The following is a 20,593-nucleotide window of genomic DNA, read 5'->3' as shown; positions in this document are numbered from 1 at the left end:
AAACAAATACTAACCCTGAAAGCACTTCAAAACACGTGGAAATAACTTGTGCACTCAAAGATTGCGAATCAGAAAATACTGTGTCTTCAGCCCCCTCAGTTGGCATGCATTTGCAAAACAAAGCATTTTGGGTTTATCCAAACATGGTAAGCAATGCGCATTTGTTTTGTACGATATTGTTGGGCTAGAAACTGTTGTATAAAGTAAGTTGACGAATGTGTTTTTGCCTGAAAGTGTGATGTCAGAATATCATTGCATCTTTGTTTGTTATATTCAGGGATTAAAAAGTCATTATACCATAGGAAAAAAGGAGAGTTATCCAAAAACTGGTATAGCTTTTCAAGAGCCATTATGGCAGAAAGTTGTTAATTGAACAGTAATTGAACAGATAAGTCTGTGGACTGAACATCTGCTTGCCTTTTTTGTGTGTAAATATACATTAGAATTTTAAGCAGTGGAGTAACATGATCAGACCATGCTTTTAAAAATTCTTCTGGCAGCTGGTATGGAGAGGAGGTATCCAGAGGGACAAGTCTTGGAAGAGAAAGATCAGGAGACTAATGAACATGTCCAAGCAAGAGGTGACTAGGTCAGTGGAGCAGAACTGAGTCGTGACAGAGACCCAAATGCATATGAAAATTTTGAGAATGATGAAGGTGGTATTTCAAATCTATGGGGATAATATACGCTCTTCAAGAAATAATGTTGAGACAATTTCATTTGGGGGAAGAAAAAATAAAGCTGGATCCCTATTTCACTCCACATGCAAAAATAAAGTCTAGATGAATCAAAGATTCAAACATAAGAAATGGAACAAACAAAATATTGAAGGAAACATGAATGAATTAAAAAACATAATCTCTTAATGGTGAAACATAACACAAAACTCAAGAGTCATAACGGAAAAATAATTTGACTACATACAGAACACAGACCTGGGAAGAAAATATCATATGCAAGCCAAATACACAGCTAAATTGGAAACAATATCTGTAACACATTGACAATTTCTTATGGATACAAAAAGCTCTTACAAATGAATAAAAAAAAAAATAGCTCATAAAATGGTTAATGTATATGAATAGTCAGGAAACAAACTTGTAATAAGAGGCTTGATCTCACTCATAATTGAAAAACAATTTTGGAACAAAAAAACAAGGATGAGGGGCTGGTCCTGTGGCTGAGTGGTTAAGTTCGCGTGCTCCGCTTTAGCGGCCCAGGGTTTCGCCAGCTTGGATCCTGGGTGTGGACGTGGCACCGCTGGTCAGGCCATGCTGAGGTGGCGTCCCAATGCTACAACCAGAAGGACCCACAACTAAAATATACAACTATGTACTGGGGGGATTTGGGGAGAAAAAGCAGAAAAAAAAAATAGAAGATTGGCAACAGTTGTTAGCTCAGGTGTCAATTCTTTAAAAAAAAACAAACCAAGGATGAAAAGGTCTGCACACAGTCAGTTCAAGCAGTGCTGCAAGGAACAGACCTTCTCCTCTTCTGTTGTTGGAATGTGAATTGGCACAGCCTCCATGGGGGGCAATCTGTCAGTATTTCCAAAAAAATTTTTAATGAAAAATTTCAAGCATATAGAAAAGTTGAAAAAATTGTACAGTGGACAATCACATACCACACTTAGATTTTACAATTGTCCACATTCTGTTACATTTGCATTATCATGTACCTATTTTATATATATATAATACTTATTTACATATATGTTATATATTTTATATATACAAAAATATATATGTCCATCTACATGTATCTATCCATATATGTCCATCACTATATATCCATCTCTCCATCCATTAAGGCGTCTTATATTTTGATGCATTGCAAAGTAAATTGCAGGCATCAGTAACTTCATCCCTGTACATTTTTTTTTAGGTAAAACTTGCATTCAGTGAAATTCACCCATTTTATTTGGACCGTTCAATGTGTTTTTGACAAATGGGCACACCTTTGTGATCCAACCTCCTATCAGGATACAGGCTATTTCCATCACCCCAGGAAGTAACTTCCTGTCCCATCTCATTTAATCCCCCTCCCCAGGCAGTATTTCTTACTATAGATTAGCTTTGCTGGTTCTAGAACATTGTATATGGAATTACACAGTAGATACTCTTTTAGGTAAGACTTCTTCCACTCGGCATAATGATTTTTGTGATTCACCCATCTTGTTGTGTGTGTTGCTTGTTCCTTCCTTTCTCCTCCCGAGTAGTATTCCATTGTCTGAATATACCACAGTGAGTTTCTCCCTTCCCCAGTTGATGGGTATTTGGGTTATTTCCAGTTCAGGACTATTACAAATAAAGGTGCTATAAACATTCTCATGTTGGTATTTTTGAGGACATAGGTTTTCTCTTGGGTCATTTGATGGAGGGTACATGCATAGAATATATGCAGACCCTATCCCTGGGCCTCATAGTCTAGTCTAACTTTGGTACAAGACACAGTGATGGGTGTGTGCTACGGGACAGGTACAGAAAGTGCACAGAGGGAGGTGTGATAAGGTGGGAAGTGCTTCTGGGGGAGAACCAGGGAAGGCCTCCTGGAGGAGGGGGGTCTCAGTGCTGACACAGCTTGGTTTAGTAAGAAAATCAGGGGCTGTGGGTGAGATAACACCTGCATTCCAGTCGTATTCCCATGGAAAAAAGATCCTTGGGAGTCTCACTTTTCTCATCTGTAAAATGCGGATGATGACACTGCAGGATTTGATGGAATAATGGGCATAAAAGGCCCAACCACGGCCTCAACAGGTGACTTTGTTAAATATTCCTCTTTTCTCCACAGGCCTGGCTCCCCTGGAGGCCTTCAATGTGGATGTGGCCTGGGCCTGGGTGACTCCCGAGGGAGGTGCGCCTTACGTGCTCAGCTCCCTTCTGCACCAAGACACCAGCACCAACCAGACCTGGTGAGTGGGGCCCGGCAGACGAGTGCGTGAGAATTGAGGGGGCCTGCAGGGAGCCTGAGAAAGCCCCAGAGAAGGCCTTAGGACCCCACCCCCACAGTCTGGGGAGAATCTCCTTTCACTTTCAGAAGGGTGTGCAGGAGAGAGAGAGAAGAGAGAGAGAGGTGGTGAGCACCAGGCCAGTCCACCAAGCCCCGGGCCCTCTCCCCACCCTGGCCTCTCCTGTCACTGCCAGGGGTGGGGACCACTGAAAAAACTACTTTAAAATAAAGTTTAGTAAGGCTCTTTTGCCCCTTATAAAATAACACATGCTCAATACGGAAGTTTTGGACAGTAACAAAAAATACCAAAGAAGAGATGGAAACTCTGAGGCAGGAGGGAGAAGTAGTGGTTGAGAGGCAGGCTGCGGGTCTGTAGCCACGGTTCAGAGACAGCGTCACTCTGTATTTATAGCAAGGCGCTCAACCCCCAGCCTCAGTTTCTCATCCCTGTGATGGGGCTGCTGGTTTACCTCACCGGGTTGGTGCAAAGACTGTTTGAGTTAAGGCACATAAGGGTTTACCACAGTTTGTGGGCAAATTAAAGCTCAATAAACATCACCTTATATTTTAAAAATATCATCTGTATGCACCCATTTGATCAGCAGAAAACGTTAAATCTGCCAACATTCTGCTGGTAAGGATGTGGTGAAACAGGAGCTTGTGGGGGTGTAAATTCGTAGAAGCACCTCGGAGAATAGCGTTGCCATATCAGGTAAAGCTGCGCATGCACGTGGCCTCTGACTCAGCAGTTCCACTCCCAGATGCCAACCCTGGAGGAATGCTCAGGCACATGGACAGACATTTCTTGTGTCATTGTTTGGAATAGTGAAAGACTGGAGATGGTGACCATTAGCAACATGGAAGAAGTGAGAGATGAATCATCTGATGCAATACTAAGAGCAGGTAAAATGAATGAATTGTGTGCAGTGGTTATTATCCTGCATCAATCTTGAAACATATTAATGTGAAAAAGGCAGGCTGTGGAATTATGGATACAGCGGTCATTCACTCAGCAAATATGCACGTGGAGCACCTGCTCATGTCAGATAGTGATCGTGGTGTGCTGATGTGGAAGCTTGTCCTTAGTTTTAGGGGAAGTGCTGGAGTGAAGGGTCACGATATCCAACACGCAGTCCAATTTCCCGTGTTGTCACCAACATGACTTTAGAACTTCTTTCTTTGGAAGTCAGGATCCAGTCAAGGTTCATTTGTTACATGTTGTTGGTGTGTCTCTTTAGTCTCTCTTATTCTAGAACAGTCTCTCTTCTCCTTGTTTTGTTCATCATGGTCACAGGGCTTTTTCTGTGCTTGTCTGTGACCAGCCTCGCTCAGGCCCTGACCCAGGCTGGTTCCCTCCCTGCCCCCACCCCTGCTGCTTTCCTTCTGGTCAGTGGTCAGGGGTTTCCTTCATACAGAGCACACCAGAGCCATGAGCCCAGGTTCCGGACAGACTTTAGGACAGAGCCAGGTGAGCCACTCAGTGTTCCTGGCTGAGTGGAGCTCCGCATCTCCCGGAACTGAGCAGAGCAAGCTCTGTTTGTGGAGGATGAGTGGGCAGTGGTGGCTCCTGAGGCAGCTTCATAGCCCTGGGCCTTGGGCTGTGACTCTGCCAGCCAAGCAAGCTTGGAGCCCTTCCTGGACTGTGGTGTCCTTATCTGTACAGTGAAGAGGCTGGTAACCATTAGATTAAAACGGTGAGGGCAGGGCCAATTCATTCATTCATGTACTTACAGAGCATCCACTGAGTGCCAGGCAAAGTTTGGGGGATAAGACAGGGAAGAGGACTCAGTTCTTGCCCTTGTGGAACTCCCAGGCTCATGAGGGAAACAGACAAGTCAGGTGGTGACAAGAGGAGTGATGACTGCTCTGGTAGGGACATCTAGGGTGCTTTGAGGACGTAGAGGCAGGTGTGTCCTTCAGCCAGAGGATGTGTATCCACTCTGGACTTGGGGGGATGAGCAGGAATTAGGAGGGGGAAGTCCTGGCTGAGAACAGCTTGGTCAGAGCCTGGAAGCTGGCCTGAGCACGGTCAAGGAACTGAGAAAATGTCGGGTGGCTGAAGCTGAGCGTGGTGAGAAAGAACATGGGGGAGGTGGGTGTTGCCTAGTCACCCAGGCACAAGGGTTAAGGGGGCCAGAAGGATCTGAAGCAGGGAGGGGTGGTGAGAAGGTTGTTGGGGAGTTTTTGGCTGCAAGAAGATAATTTAAAGGTCGGTGTTTGTTGTTTTCTTCTGTTTTGGTAAAATTTCATTAACATGTATCATATAGAAAAATGCACAGATCATAAGCATGCAGCTCAGTGAATGTTTACAAAGTGAACCACCTGTATAAGCAGCATCCAGATGAAGAAGCAGAGTATTACCAGCTCGCATAAGCCCCCTCCAGGCTGTGTGCTCCCTTCCAGGCACACCCCCTGGCAAGAATTAACCCTTGCCCCCACCTCCCTCTCCAAGGATTAGTCTCGCCTGTTCTTGAACTTGTGATGATCGAAGCATACAGTATGTGCTCTGTTGCATGAGGCGCCTCTCCCTCAGCATCCAGTCTGTGAGTTTCATCCATGGGGTCGCCTGAGGCAATGATGCTCCTTCTGTTGCTAGAGTTTTCCACGGGTGAAGGTTCTGATGATGGGTGTTGGGCAGTTTCCTTGGGCTCTTGTGAATAGCACTGCCCTGCACTTCCTTTTGATGGACCAGAGCTTCCTTTATCAGGCATGTGCCCAGCAGTGGAACTGTTGGATCATGGTTTATGTGTTGGGTTAGCCTTCGTTTTCCAAATTTCGCAGTGCACGAGCGTTCTGATTGCTCCACGTGCTTGTAAAGGCCGGGTTTCAGTCCGAGTTATTCGTGACCATCTCCTGTCCAGTCCCCACCCCCAACACACGTCCCAATTTCCCCTTTTGTCATCAAAATGACTTTTAGAACTGCCTCCCTCCTCCAGAAGCCAGGCCGAAAGGCCACGATAGATGACGGGAGTTTGAAGCTCTGAGCCTGTCGAGGGGTGGGAGGAAGAGCCCAGCTGGGCTCCTGAGAAGCTCCCCCAGTACCTGCTGAAGCAGAGGGGGGCTCACGGGAGGATGTGGTGGGAGGTACTGCCGAGTTCCTACCGCAAATGATGGAGCCCGAGCCCACGGAACCCAGGGGCCTGCGGGCCTGCTGCACGGGGCAGGAAATGGGCTACTAGCCTCCCGGGGCCGCAGAGAGAGGAACAGACCACGCTCCCTGTGCCAGGATGATGTGCCCCCCACTCTCTCATGTTGTTTCTCCCCAAGATCTAACAGCCAGGGCGGGCAGCATCCTGGCTTTGGCTGCTGCAGGAGGAATGGAGTGGAACATAAAGAAGGCCTTCTCCCCCAGGGAGGGTTGAGAATAGACCCTGAGAACAGAGAAAAGTTAGAGCTGGTTAAGGCAGGAGACGGGCTGTACCCAGCCCGGGGTATAATAGGGTTCCTGGGTCTGTGAGCTGATGGTGAAATGTTCAGTTGTTTAGTTAGTTTGTCAGTCACTCAGTCAACAAACCTCGCGATCAAGAGACCACCCACCAGGGGGGAGGGTGTTAAGGAGGTGGGGAGCAGAGGCAGCTCAGACTGTGCTCCAGGCCATGGCACTGTGTGACTGTGATATGAATGGTAATCTTGGGTTCTGCAGTGCACAGCCTGTGCAGCTATACGTGGTAATCTCTTGGGAATTTACAGTCTAGGTGGGAACAAAGGCCAGGGATGGGGTGGGTTCCAGTAGTCAGGGCCACCTGGAGGGCTTGGAGGGGTCAAGTTGCTCCCTCTTTTGGAAAGGCTTCCTGAGGAGCTGGTGTTTGACTGTTCTGCAGGAAAAGGAAGAGAAAGGCACTGCAGGCAGAAGAAGGAGCTTGGGCAAAGACCTGAAGGAGGAAGGGGAGCTGAGGCTATTCCAGGCCTGCACCCACCCCAATCGGGGCTCTGGGGTGGAGCCCAGTTCTGAGCCTACCTTCATAGGGGAGCAGGGAATGAGGTGCTGGGCCTGGGGCTGAGGCCCAGGCTGGGAGGGGTCTGAGGAGAGAGGCAGCATTGCTGAGCAGATGACCTAATTTAGGGGCTCAGCTGCAGAGTCCACAGAGCTCAGCTGCACCTGCTCTCTGCCCCTCAGCCCTGCCCCAGTTTAGCCCCCTCACCTGCTGCCTGGACTGTTGTTCAGTCATCGTTCAACAAATATTTACTCAGTCCCGCTCTGTGCCAGGCGCTGTTCCAGGCTCTGGGAATAACCTGGTGGACAAGATAGACACGATCCTTGGGGAACTTACAGTCTGGGGAGAGATGATAATCAGCACATAAACACGTACACAGGATACTATCAGATGTGACAAGTTCTGAGAAGGAAATAAAACAGGGTAACGCGAAGCAGAGTAACTGGGTTGTGAGGTGGGGCTGGTTGGAGAAAGCACTTATGAGGAGGTGACAGTTAAGCGAGGCCTGGGAATGAGAAGGAGCTGGCCTAGGGGAGAGTGGGAGGCGAGGGTTCCAGGCAGCGGGCACGGCAAGGCGCAGGGCCCAAGGAAGGTAGGAGCTGGAGGGTGTCTAGGAGCAGAAGCCAGCCAGTGTGGGGCTGGAGCTCAGAGAGCAGAGGAGCAGCAGGGGCGTCTCAGAGGCAGGGAGGTGCTAGATCGTGCAAGGCCCCGTGGGCTGCAGTAGAGGGTACGACTTTTCTTCTTAGTGCGTGGGAGGCTGCTGCAGCAGGGGAGTGACATGGTGTAAATTACAAGAGTAAATTGAAAAACCAAAAAATAACAGAGAGGAGGCTATTGCTATAGACCAGGCAAGATGATGGTGGCCAGGATGGCGGCAGGGAAAATGGAGAGAAGAGATGCTCTCTAGGTATATGTTGGAGGAAGACCCAACAGGCTTTACCGGTGGACTTGATCTGGGTGATGAGTGAAAAGGTGAAGCAAGGATGCCCCCAGGCTCCGGCTTTAGAACGCCCTGGTTGGTGGCGCCCTATGTTGCTGGGAAGAGGGAAAGGCGCAGGCATGGGAGGACAAGACCACAGCTTCCGTTTGGATGTTCTAAATTTGCGATGCCTCTTAGTCAATGGGCAGTTGGTTATTGTATTAGTTTCCTGTTGCTGCTGTAACAAATTACCAAAAGTTTAGTGGCTTAAAACAACACAAATGTATTATCTTACAGTGCTGGAGGTCAGAAGTCTCCAGAATGGGTCTTACTGGACTAAAATCAGTGTCAGCAGAGCTGTGTTCCTTCTGGAGGCTCGAGGGGAGAATCTTTCCTCGCCTTTTTCAGCTTCCAGGGGCTACCTGCATTCCTTGGCTTGTGGCCGCTTCCTCCGTCTTTAAAGCCAGGAGTGTAGCATCTTTAAATCTTGCTCTGACTCTGATCCTCCTGTCTCTTTCTTATAAGGACCCTCATGATTACATTGCCCCTCTCCCTGCCCCTGGTAATCCAGGATAATCTCCTCATCTCAAGATCCTTAACTTAAATCTACAAAACCCCTTTTGCCATAAAAAGTAGCATATTCATAGGTTCTGGGGATGAGGACATGGATATCTCTGGGGGACCATTATTCTGCTTTCTACAGCTATGCTGGTCTAACTTCTGGTGGAGGGGTCCTAGGGCCGCAGATATAAAGGTAGGAATTTCAGCATTTATGGGTGTATTGAAGCTGTGGAACTGGAGGGGATCACTAGGGGGAGTGTGCTGGCAAGGAAAACAAGGACCCAGCCCCAGGACTCCAGGGACATTTTTAGAGGTCAGACAGTGAAGGAGCCAGTAAAGAAGTCTGAGAAGGAGTAAGGAGAGAGGTAGGAGAAAATCAAGAAGAAAGTGTTTCAAGGAGGAGGTGGTCGCTTATGTCCAGAGCTGCTGAGAGGTGGAGGAAGATGAGGACAGAGAGGTGTCTGTTGGATTTGACAACATGGGGACCACTGGTGACCTTGACAGGAGCTGTATCAGAGGGTGGGAAGTCAGCCGAGTGGGGCACACACACAGGTATAGACTTTATTCTTATTCTGCAAACATTGGAGATAAAGTAAATGATGTATTTCATAATTTTAGAAGATGTAGAGGGATGGGAGGTGAGGAAGTGGAGACAGTGTCTCGTTCCTGCCCCGACTCCCAACCCACCACAGCCGCATCATGACCTTTGGAAAGCAGACTAATCGTGTGCTTCCCCTTTATAAAAGTCCTCTGTGGCTTTCTACTGCCCTCAGCATAAAGACCTTGGACTTGGTTCACTGTTACCAAGCCCAGACTCAGGGCCTTTTCCCCAATACCCCCTACTCATAGCCCCCAGGACGGGGAGCTCCCTCCCTGTCTCTCGGCAGCCCAGTCCTCCCTGGGCAGCGTGGGCAGTGAGAATGTCCAGGCTGACACTGGACTCTGCTGTCTCCATGGGCTGGGCTTGGGGCGGGGGGCAGAGTTTGCCATTGGAAATCACATCTCCTGGGGCTGCCTTAATCAGGCTGAGGCACCCACCCCGGAAACCTCCGGTTCTGACTGACTCAGGAGAGGCGCACCGGTGTCACTGAGGCCAGTGGGGCAGGCCCCCCTGGCGGCCACTAGGAAAACAGCACTGTCTCCAGCAGAACCAGCTGTGCTGCTGGTGGCTTCCTGGTTCCCTCCACAACACCAAAGTGCAGAGAGTCTTTATTTACCACCAGTGTCACCCCATCTCTGGGAGGCTGGGCCAGGAGGCAAAGAGGGGTTGCATTTCACCATTTCCTGCTGGAGCTGTCAAAGATAGAGGTTGAGCAAATGCCTTCTGCATAATGCACGGTCTGCCTGCCTTTCCCAGGCCTGGGCCTTCTCCACAGTTTTCCAGACAGGGAGCCTGTGAGTCTGTGGGCCTGGAATGGGAAGACGGTGCCTGGGCAGGCAGAGAGGAGAAGGGAATCATCAACCAGCTCAACTGTGCTGTCCACCCTCCCACTCAGGCTCCTGGTCACCAGCCCTAGAACAAACAGGACAGCAGAGCCCCTGCATCGATGTTCCCTCACCCAGGACGAGCTCTTTTGCCAACCAGTAGGTGAGTCAGCCCCAGCTCCAGGGAATGCTCCCAGGACCTCCTTTCTAGGATCCCGCTCATCTGGCCCAAACCATTCCAACCCCGGCCCCACCTCATCTGTCCCTCTTCCCTAGTCTCCACCACCATCCATAGCAGGCTGTCAATCCCAGTGCCCGGCCCCATCCCAACCCAACCCTAATCCCCAGCCCACCTTTCCCGACCCAATGCTAAAACAACACCTAAAATGTAATGTGTGCTCACCATGTGCCCGGCACTCCGCTAAGTGCTTCTTCATCCACTTTTAATCCTCAAAACCACACCGTTTTACAGAAGAGGAAGCTATCATTCAGAGAAGTCCTGGGGTTGCCAGTATGACTAAGGTCACGCATCTAGTATTGGCGGCACCACAGATGCAAACACAGCTCCACCTGATTCCAGAACCCAGCCCATCCCACCTCCCCACACCTTAATGGAGTCCAACTCTACCCCTCCCAATCTAACCGTGGCTATCCTAGTGTCTATGGGGCCTGGCATATACTGGGCGCTCAATAAATGCTGTTTGAATGAGTGAATGAACAAATGAATGGACCTAATTCACTTGTTAACCAAACTCTACCCATCCCACCCGATCTGACTGCAGGCACACATTTGCTGATGACCCCTTGGCTATGCAAGCCAGAGTCCTTGTCTCTGTGAGGCACTGTGTTGAACAGCCTCAGAAGGGGATATGGTCCAGCAGGGTGACTGGGTGATTTTGTGGCTCAAAAATGGAGTCTCCTGAGGCCTATACTGGGAGGGAGAGGAAGGAGCTACCACTTCTGCCCCCAGGGTTGTAGGGCAGTAAGATTCCCCAGAGATGGGTCTTTGATGGGTCCATACAGCCAGTCCCTCAGCATCTTGCACACCTCCCCAGTGCTGCACACACCCACCAGCTAGTGTTTCTCTACTCACCTGCCCCACAAGACCAGGAGCCCCTGCAGGAAAAGCAGCAGGTCTCAGTTACTTCGAGATCCCCATCACCATCTGGCACAAGGCTGGGTACAGAGCAGACATCACCGGGCGTGTGTTGAATGAGTCAGTGAATGAGCCTAGGGGATAGGCACTTCACCCTGGGTGTGTCCAGACCTGTTCTCGAAGGCCCCCATCCAGGTTCTAGAGGCCGCTCTGAGTGGCCAACAGTTCCTCATGGGGCCCTGACCAGGTGGCCATGTGCCCTCTGACCTTGGCTCCAGGGTTGCCTCCCAGTGTCCCTCCCTCCTTACGTGGACTTAACGTATTTTTCAGAGCATGTCCCCATCCCCAAGGGGAGGCACCGGGGAGTGACAGTTGTCGGAAACCACCACGGCGTTTTGGTGAGTGTGCATGGGGTGGAAGGGTGGAGGGCATCGGGGAGGCTGGTGCTAGCCCCTGTGGTTGACTGGTGTTGACAGCACTCCTGACTGGCATGTCATCCTCAGGGCTGAGCCCAGCAGTCTCCCTGGTACCAACCCCAGGGCTGACCGTGGCTCTGATCCGGGCACTCCATGTGACCCAGCACACTGCTCCCAGCACTGACTCCTACCCCTGCAGAGGGGTGAGCAAGCTGTTCCTGCACACCCTGTCTGGCTGAGGCACTTGGTTCTAGGATGGGGGTGATGGTGTGGTTGTGAGCAGGGAGGCTGGGCTGGGGGTGACCCAGGCTTCCCCCTCCCTTTTTCCCTCTGTCCCCCAGATCTGCATCCAAGTGCTGGCTCGGCAACCCCACAGCCTCAGCTTGGAACTCACAGGCACCTGCAGCCTACTGGCCCCTGACCTCCGTCCCCAGGCCCAGGTCTCCTTCTCCGACCTTGGTAAGGATTGGACATTCGCTGGCCTTGGACAGCTCTAAAGAGGTCTCTCAGGCCTCCAAAGAGAGGCACCAGCCCATGGCAGATGTAGCAGGACACAGAGGCCCAGAGAGGGCAAGGCAGGCCTAGGCCTCCCGTGAAGGGAATCAGGGCAGAGCTAAGTGTGGGCTTGCCTGGAGGGGAACAAGGAGGCCGTCTGACTCTGAGCTCTTCCATGTATATTTTTTAAAGAAAATCTCCTGGATCCTGAAGCACATGTGGATGCTGGAGACTGCTACAGGAGCAAAAAAGGCAGCACAGAGAACGCAGCCAGGCGACGCCGGGCTCTGAAGCCAGGTGACGAGGAGGAGGAAGAGGAGGAAGCAGCTGGTGAGAAGAGGCAGATCTGGGTTGCTCGCAGAGACTGTCAGAGCTGACCCCTAGGCTGGCTGGTGACCTCTAGGGGTGAGGTGCGCCCAGGTCTGGGAGATGGGGAGCAGTGGCCGGATTCTCCAGGCCTGGCCAGTCCCAGTTCTGCCTGCCTCCATCCTACAGATGGGGAAACTGAGGCCCAGAGAGTGGGAGTGATGGGAGTGACTCACACAGCAAGTCAAAGCAGGAGCAGGTTCTGGCTGTCTCCCTGCCTCTGAGACAAAGGCTTCACCCTTGGGAGCTTCACCGACTTCCTCCCAGAACTGAGCCCTCGGGGCTTGACTGCAGTGGGTGCTCACAGGGCAGGACATACTGCCCTCACTCCTACCCAAAATTCCATGCCCACTCCTGACCTGCTCCCTCTTGGCCCAGGCACTGAGATCGCCATCATCCTGGATGGCTCGGGAAGCATTGATCCCCCCGACTTCCAGAGAGCCAAGGACTTCATCTCCAACATGATGAGGAACTTCTATGAAAAGTGCTTTGAGGTGGGCTTCCCTTAGAGCTGGACTCACACAGTCCATCACTTATCTATTGCTGTGAGCAAACTTTCTCGAAACAACCACCATTTATCTGCTCACCGTTCTGTGGGTCAGCTACTTGGGCTGGATTCGGCTGGGTGGTTCTGCTGCTGGTCTTGCTTGGAGTGACTCTCGCAGCTGCAGTTGCCTGTTTGCTTGACTGGGACTGGACGGCCTAAGATGGCCTCACTTGTCCAGGCCATGTGTCTCTAGCAGGCCAGCCCAACTTTGTCATGGCAGCAACATTCCAAGAGGGCAAGACCCAATGTGGGCAAGCACTTTTCAAGTCTCTGATTGTATCACATTTGCTGATGTCCCATTGGCCAAAGCAAGTCACATGGCCAATCCTATGGGGACTGCAGGGGAGGGAGATACACAGGGACGTAGATTAAGGGAGAAGTCTGAGATTCTCCGGGAGCCATTACTGTCATACCTTCCTCTACCCCTACCTGCTTAGAGATTTCCCTCTGCCTTAGCATCTCCTCCTGCCTGGAGACAGGAGGGCTGAGAGGATTCTCCCACTGCTTCCAGAGGGAGCTATCCAAGGGGCATGGGTGGCCTTGGGCATGGTGACTCTGCCAACCTCCTCCCCACCTCGACTGACCCCTCCCCTACAGTGCAGCTTTGCCCTGGTCCAGTACGGCGAAGTGATCCAGACTGAGTTTGACCTTCAGGACAGCCAGGATGTGATGGCCTCCCTGGCCAGAGTCCAGAACATCACTCAAGTGGGGAATGTCACCAAGACTGCCTCTGCCATGCAGCATGTCCTGTGAGTGTGAGAGCAGCATGTCCTGAGTACCTCCCAGGCGCCAGCCCATGGCCCTGCCCAGAGGCTCTGAGACACCCTGCCTGGAGAGGGTAGCTGGACAGAACTGCGAGGAGGAAGGACCAGGGTTCTAGCTCTTCCTTGGCTGAGAGGGGAATGCGAGGTCTTTCAATCCAGCCTTGGCTGATGGATGACACCCCAAGACTGTCCTCCATAAATTCTTCCAAAGACTTCTCTTGTGAGTGGCGGGAGAGCACAGTGCTTACAGGGATGGGCTCAGGGGCAGGCTGCCTGGGTCCGCATCTCAGCTCCAGTTTGTACTTGTGAGACCTTGGGCAAATTGTCTAATCTCTCTGTGCTTCAATTTCCTCACTTTTAAAATGAGAATAATAACAGTACTTGCTTTCTAGGATTTTGCGAGGATTAAATGGGTTAAACTATGTATAGTGTTTATAACAGTGCCTGGCACATGGTGCTTTGTAAGTATTAGCCATGGTTATTAGTATTATTCCTATGCATACACATAAGGAATAGACTCAAGTGCTGTCCAGCACCTTTCTCTTAGGAGCAGGTGCGGGGCAAGAACACCTGTGTTGCAGCCCTGCCTCCACCCGCCATCACCACTCGTCTTTGGGCCTTTATTCCCCATTTGGGAGGGCTCCTTTATTCTCGCCAATTCGAAGCAGGCCAGGGAATAAAATCTCCTAGAGCTCGGTCATCCCACTGGCAAAGTTCTCCTCTTCATTTACTCTCCCCTACTTAGAGACCACATCTTCACGCCAAGCCACAGCTCCAGAAAAAAGGCATCCAAGATCATGGTGGTGCTCACTGATGGGGACATATTCGGAGACCCCCTCAACCTCACGACTGTCATCAACTCCCCAAAGATGCAAGGTGTTGAGCGCTTTGCCATTGGGGTAAGAGCCAGGAGCAGGGGGCACCTCCTGACCCTGTATGGCCTGGGTGGGGAGGAGCAAGGTTCCTGATAGGGGCTTCTGTAAGCGGCTCCCCCAAACCCTGCTCTGTTCACGCTCACTCACCACTTCTCCTCCCAGCCAGACCCCTGCAGTGGGTCTCCCCACAGAGGGCTCATTTCCCAATGGTGGTCACAGCTCACCTGCCCAGCAGTGATGGGAGAGCAGTGGACACTTGGGGAGCCCACAGGAAGGACATCAGGGAGGGGTCCTGGATGTCCAAGGGGGAGATGGTGCTGGACCGATTCTTGGGGGACAAACAGGAGGAGCTGACCTAGGGCACAGGGGAGGTGGGACAGGCTCTGCAGTCAGAGGGAACAGAAAGAAGGAGGCAGGTGACAGAAGATCCTGAAGGCCAGGCAGAGGGGCTTAGCCCTCTCCCTGGGCCTGGAAGGCCCTCAGGGCTTGGGAACTGGCCAGCTCTCGCAGCGCTGACCCATTGCCCTCTGTGCAGGTGGGAGAGGCATTTCAGAAGGCTAAGACTGACAAGGAACTGAAGCTGATCGCCTCGGACCCCGATGAGACCCATGCCTTCAAGGTGACCAACTACGCAGCACTGGATGGGCTGCTGAGCAAACTGCAGCAGAACATCATTCCCATGGAAGGTGAGGGCTCCTGGGCCCTGGCCACCCTGTGGCAGCCCCTCGGCATTCGGCAGAGGGCCCGAGCCCTGGGCTCCAGCCCCACCCTCTCCTACGTCCATGTGGCACTCTGGGCAACTCCCGTCACCTCTCTGAGCCTCAGCTGTTCCATCTCTAAAAAGGCAACAATCTCCCAGCCCTCCTCACTTCCCTGAAATTCCATGAAGCTCTGATGAGAAGCTCTTTCTGGTGCCAGAGAAAGAGGCATGATTCCTGCTCCCAGAGCTCACAGATGAGGAAACTGAGGCCCAGAAACATGCCCAGCTATTCTGCCAGTACTTAAGCAGGACCCAGGTCTCTACTCCCAGCCTGGTGCTCCTCCCATCACACCAGACATGGTTTCCTCTGGGGGGCAGGTGAAGTGGACCCTTCCCTGGCTTGGCTCCTCCCTTCACCTGGCCCCATAGCAGTGTCCCTCTGGGCTTCTTGGCTTCCAGGCACGGTCGGAGATGCCTTCCACTACCAGCTGGCACAGATCGGGTTCAGTGCACAGATCCTGGATGAGGTACGTGGCTGACTCAGCACCAGGCAGGCTTGCCACTGAGGCGGGGTCCCCGAGACACCCAGGGACCCAGGGATCTCTGGCTCACAGTGCAGGGCTCTGCCCTCCTGTTGTGGTGCCGTTGAAGGAGCCATTTGAGATAAAGGAAACACTTCTGCTTGCTCGCCCAATCTGGACCTTTGAGGAAGACAAAAGAGTGGCCCATATTTATTCCAGGAAGTCGTTTTGTTCTTTGTGCTTAAGGACTGAGCAGTTTCCCTTAATACAGACTAAACACAGGCTTTGTCTTGGGTCAGCTTGCCAACCAAATTGAGGACTTCTCCCTAGTGGAGGCAGTGTTGCCCACAGATGGGGAGAGATCCAGGACTGTGAGGACATGGTCCTTTGCGTGGTGGAAGCATGGTTAGCACCATCATGCAACACAGGTGGGCCGGTGTGCCAGGCCCCGACTGGGCAACCTGCAGCGAAGGAGATGAGCACGGTCTTGTTCGATCATACTTTTTAAATGCTCAGTATCTGGACCCTGGGTCGGCTTTCTGCTCTGGGGGTGGTTGGTACTGGAGGGACAGCTGTCCTGACAGGGTAATGCATATCAGGCGGGAACCCAGTGTTTGCCATCTCATCTTCCTCCTGCATCTCTGGCTGGGTGGGCTCAGGGCCACTGAACGCCCCCCAAGTTCCCTGTGCTGGTTGGTAGACCCGCGCCCATTGTGGCTGGCCCCTCTGATGGCCTCCAACCCTGGTTCCCTGCAGGGGCAGCTGCTGCTGGGTGCCGTTGGGGCCTTTAACTGGTCAGGGGGCGCACTGCTCTATGACATGCATGGTCGCCAGGGCCGCTTCCTGAACCAGACAGCGGCAGATGCCAACGCTGCGCCATTCAGCTACCTGGGTAAGGGCGGGGCCTGGAGGCTACCTGGGTGGGGGCGGGGCCTGATGGCTACCTGGGTGGGGGCAGGGCCTAGACAGGGACACTGAGGCTGTGCATTGGGCTGCACTAGGCTTCCTAGTCTAGGCAGGCCTTGGTCGGTCACATGGAGTGAGGGATGGTTCCTAGTAAGGGTCCCCAAGGCTGATAATTAGGCCTCCTGGGTGGGGACAGGGACTGCTCAGTACTTGAAGGGATGGGTGGCCTTGGTTACCTGGTTACCTGCCTAGGGAAGGGGGGGCCTCGCCATTAATAATAGTGGTGGGTGACCCTTCGCCCCTCACCTCTGTCCTCATATGCTGCGTGTGTGATGAATGTGGGTGGTGAATGTATGTGAATGAGGGTATTTTGAGCGAAGCTGTAGGTATGATAATGTGTATATATCACATCTGTGTGAAGGGGCACTTGTGTGTGTGACCGGCAAGAGTGGGTAGGTGGGAGCACTCACTGATGCCGATTTTTAAAAGAATGAGAAAGACAGTCTCTCCTATTTTGCCCTGTGCCCAGGCCACCTGGAAACTGTGGCTGGGAAGGTGGGGGCCAAAGGAGTGGCCAGGTGGGCGCTCTTGTTCACAACCGTACCACCCCCGCCCCAGGTTACTCTGTGGCTGTTCTGCACAAGGCCTGTGGCCTCTCCTATGTGGCGGGGGCTCCACGGCACAAGCAGCGAGGGGCCGTGTTTGAGCTCCAGAAGGAGGGCAGCGAGACCAACTTCATGCCAGTGCTAGAAGGAGAGCAGGTACCTGCAGGGAAGGTCCCTCCCCCCCTGCTTTAGTACAGATCAGGGATCTGGAGGCCTCAGAGGGAAAGGGATGGGCCCAGGGCTCGCAGTGGGTTGGGGACCCAGCCTGGGAAGAATTTAGGCAGAACTCAGTGGCTCTGCCTTGCTCTGCATATCTGATCACCAGCTGGTTTCCTCTGTCGTGGGGGATCAGGCTTCTCACCCAGCCCCCTGCCTTGATCTGGAATGACCCAAATTTGGTGGTCCAGGAAGAGCAAGAGCAGGCATCTAGCCTTGCTGAGGGGTGGTGGAGGGGGCCTCCCCAGCAATCTTGTGAGCTGAGTTCCTCCTGGGCTGTAGATGGGGTCCTATTTTGGCTCTGAGCTGTGCCCTGTGGACATTAACATGGATGGGACCACGGACTTCTTGCTGGTGGCTGCTCCGTTTTACCACGTTCATGGAGAGGAAGGCAGAGTCTATGTGTACCGTCTGAATGAGCAGGTGGGAGAGTCTCCATCTTTGCAAGCTTGCTGAGGCTGTGGCTTCTCAGCCTGGTGCAGAAGTGACAGAGGCTGGGAGCGCCCTGGCCCTGCCTTGCACAGGAGGGCAGGGATGGGAGGTGCCTTGGGTGGATGGCGGCCTGGTGGGGCAGCTGCTCCACGCCCTCTCCCACCTCGCTTGCTCACTTTCCCCACCCCATCATCTCATGCTGATGATGATAATACCGGAAATAGCTGTACAGTTGACAAAGCACATTTGGTCTGTGATCTCACTGTTTCTCACAGTGACTATGGGAAGTAGCCGTCACTCCCATTTTGCAGATGAGGAAGCTAAGGCTCAGTGACATTGAGGCTTGCCCAAGTTTACATAGCAAGTGTGTGGTAGAGCCAGTACTAGAACCCAGGCCTCCCAATTGCCAGTTCAGTACCCACAACTGTGGGAGCAGAGTGGGGTGGGCTCTGGGTCCTGAACTGCAAGGTAGGAGGACCCCAACTTTACCACTGGCTCGCCGTGAGATCTTGGGAAGGTCCCTTGCCTTTTCTGAGCCTCAGCCTCCCTGCTGGAGAATCAGAATCAGCAAGTCCAGTGAGCATGCGTCCTGGGGTGGCAATGGGGTAGGCCCTCTGCATCCCTGTCTTCAGGACTGAGCTGCCTGTTTGCTTTTCAGGATGGTTCCTTCTCCTTGGCATGCATGCTGAGTGGGTACTCCGGGTTCACTGAGGCCCGATTTGGCTTTGCCATGGCGACAGTGGGGGATATCAATCAGGATGAGCTCACCGATGTGGCCATTGGGGCCCCCCTGGAGGGTTTGGGGTCAGATGGTGGCACTAGCTTCGGCAGCGTGTACATCTACAATGGACGTCGGGATGGCCTCTCCACCAGCCCCTCACAGGTGACCTGCAGGGCTCACTCCTACTTCTCCTCTAGGGCTCCGACCTCCCCCTAATGTGATGGCCTGAGCCCCGAGTCAGCTCCCATCCTAAGTGCCAGGCAGGTCCCAGGGGGTTGGGAGTGCCCAATGAAGGACAGAAGCCACTCGGGCCCATGGGAAGTTCCAGGCCAGGACCTCACCCCAGACCCTTCAGGAGCAGGGAGAGGTTGTGGCAATATCCGTCTGCTCCGCTGACCCATGGCTCCCTCCCTCTTTGGCATTCCTGACCATGGACCTGCCTCAGGTCCCCTCTTCCTCTCTTTCTGTCCCTTCCCTGACTCCTGTCCCCTACCAACCCCTCCATGCCTGAACTGTCATCCCGCAGGGCCCCACTGCCAGCCTCTCATGCTGCATTTTTTACGGGCACTTTCACCCACTCCAACTACAGTTTCTCTCCTAAGCTTCAGTCCTGTATGTCCAGCAGCCTCCTGAGCACCTCACCTGGATGGCTCCCAGGCATCTCGCTCAAACTGCCCAACCGACAGCATCCTCTCCCCTAGACCTGCTGCTTCTGTGGGCCCCATCCCCTCATTCCTCACACCAGAGACCCAGGGTAATCCCAGACACGGGACACCCGGCAGCCTGTCAGCCACCACGTCCTAATGATTCTAGCTCTCTCCCAATTCAGCCCCTCCCCTCCATCCCCGCCACCCCTGCCCCAGATCCCGCCTCCTCCTCTTCTTCCACCCAGCATCTTTAAAAGGCGACTGTAAACTGTAATTCTGACTAGACACTCCCACCCCTACACTCCAGCCCCACATCAGGCCTCCTTGTTTCCACCCAAATCCCTCCAGTTCCCACCGCACTGGCCCCTGGCTGCTTCCTCAGCTGACCGTGCTCTTCCCCACCCGCTGCTGTCCTCACTTGCCTCTGTCAAGTCCCGCCTGCCCTTCCAGGCTCCATTCAAGTGTCACTTCCCCTGGGAGAACTTGCCCTTCTCTTTGCAGTTCCTAGATTGAGGGCTTCCTGGGGTGGGGACTGTGGTTGATCTGCTGATTAGAATAAAACCCAAAGGACTCCCCTTTTCCTCCCCGACGGCATGTGTTTCTCCCTGCACAGCGGATCAGAGCCTCGGCGGTGGCTGCAGGACTCCACTACTTCGGCATGTCCATGGCAGGTGGCTTAGATTTCAGTGGCGACGGGCTTGCTGACATCACCGTGGGTGCTCTGGGCCGGGCGGCCGTGTTCCGGTAGGGGTCTGCATTGCCTTCTTGGGTCCCAGGCCTTGGCCTCACCCAGGTGCCCTGCCCTAAATGACCCCATTAAGACACTGATGAGAGGGAGAAAGCGTGGTGGTTAAGGGCACAGTTTCTGGAGTCTGCCTGTCTGGGTTTGAGCCTCAGCTCTCACTGAACGGTGTGCCCTCGGGCAGGTTATTGAATTCTAGGTCCCAATATTCTCATCTATAACTGGGAATAATAATAGCACCTACCTCACAGAGTTATAAGGAGTAATTGAGAGACTATATGCGAAGTGTTAGACAGTGCTCAGTGACGGCTATCATTATTATTAATATCAGAGCTTCTGTGCTCTGTCCTCAGTGAATTATCAAGTCCTGTGGCTTTAAATGACCTGGCGGAGCACCTGTCTGCCTGGTGCTCTCCGCTAAGCTCCAGACTTGGCTGTCTCCTCAACGCCCCTCTTGGCTGTTGCTCACAGGCATCTCAAAGTTAACGTGTCTAAAAATGGACCTTTTATTCTCACCTCAACCCCATTCTTCCCCAACCTGCCCCTCCCCAGGCTTCCCATCTCAGCAGATGGTGCCATTTGTTCTGGACAAAACCCAGGAGTCATCCTTGATAACTCTTTTCCCTCCTCCTGCCACAACAACAAGTTATTGTTGGCTCTGCTGCAAAATACCTCCCAAGATAAGGCACTGTCATCCCTCGTCTGGACCACTGCCATGGCATTCTTCCCTGCGTCCGCTCCTGGTGCTCTGCTCC

The 20,593-nt window shown here is 52.7% G+C and overlaps 1 protein-coding gene across 7 annotated transcripts in view; it reads left to right on the top strand.

Moving 5' to 3' along the window:
• Positions 1-20,593, top strand: part of ITGAE (integrin subunit alpha E) — a 65,923-nt gene that overhangs the window by 13,517 nt on the left and 31,813 nt on the right. For 6 of the 7 annotated variants that reach the window (XR_011523159.1, XR_011523158.1, XM_070560882.1 and 3 more), the window contains exons 2-16: positions 2,791-2,911; positions 9,861-9,952; positions 11,216-11,283; positions 11,643-11,760; positions 11,989-12,126; positions 12,541-12,656; positions 13,307-13,458; positions 14,219-14,372; positions 14,884-15,034; positions 15,508-15,575; positions 16,326-16,461; positions 17,094-17,236; positions 17,579-17,719; positions 18,387-18,611; positions 19,710-19,840. Coding sequence is in view for 5 of the 7 variants with exons in the window: in XM_070560882.1 (XP_070416983.1) it covers positions 2,791-2,911; positions 9,861-9,952; positions 11,216-11,283; positions 11,643-11,760; positions 11,989-12,126; positions 12,541-12,656; positions 13,307-13,458; positions 14,219-14,372; positions 14,884-15,034; positions 15,508-15,575; positions 16,326-16,461; positions 17,094-17,236; positions 17,579-17,719; positions 18,387-18,611; positions 19,710-19,840 (1,954 nt within the window). In the remaining 2 variants the exon portion in view is untranslated. Of the gene's footprint in view, positions 1-2,790; positions 2,912-3,696; positions 3,853-9,860; positions 9,953-11,215; positions 11,284-11,642; positions 11,761-11,988; positions 12,127-12,540; positions 12,657-13,306; positions 13,459-14,218; positions 14,373-14,883; positions 15,035-15,507; positions 15,576-16,325; positions 16,462-17,093; positions 17,237-17,578; positions 17,720-18,386; positions 18,612-19,709; positions 19,841-20,593 lie in introns of those variants that run through there. The other variant, XM_070560885.1, reaches the window with a different exon arrangement.

Source organism: Equus przewalskii, chromosome 10 (genome assembly GCF_037783145.1).
Source record: "Equus przewalskii isolate Varuska chromosome 10, EquPr2, whole genome shotgun sequence".
Lineage (NCBI taxonomy): Eukaryota > Metazoa > Chordata > Mammalia > Perissodactyla > Equidae > Equus > Equus przewalskii.
This window is presented reverse-complemented; position numbering and strand designations above follow the sequence as displayed.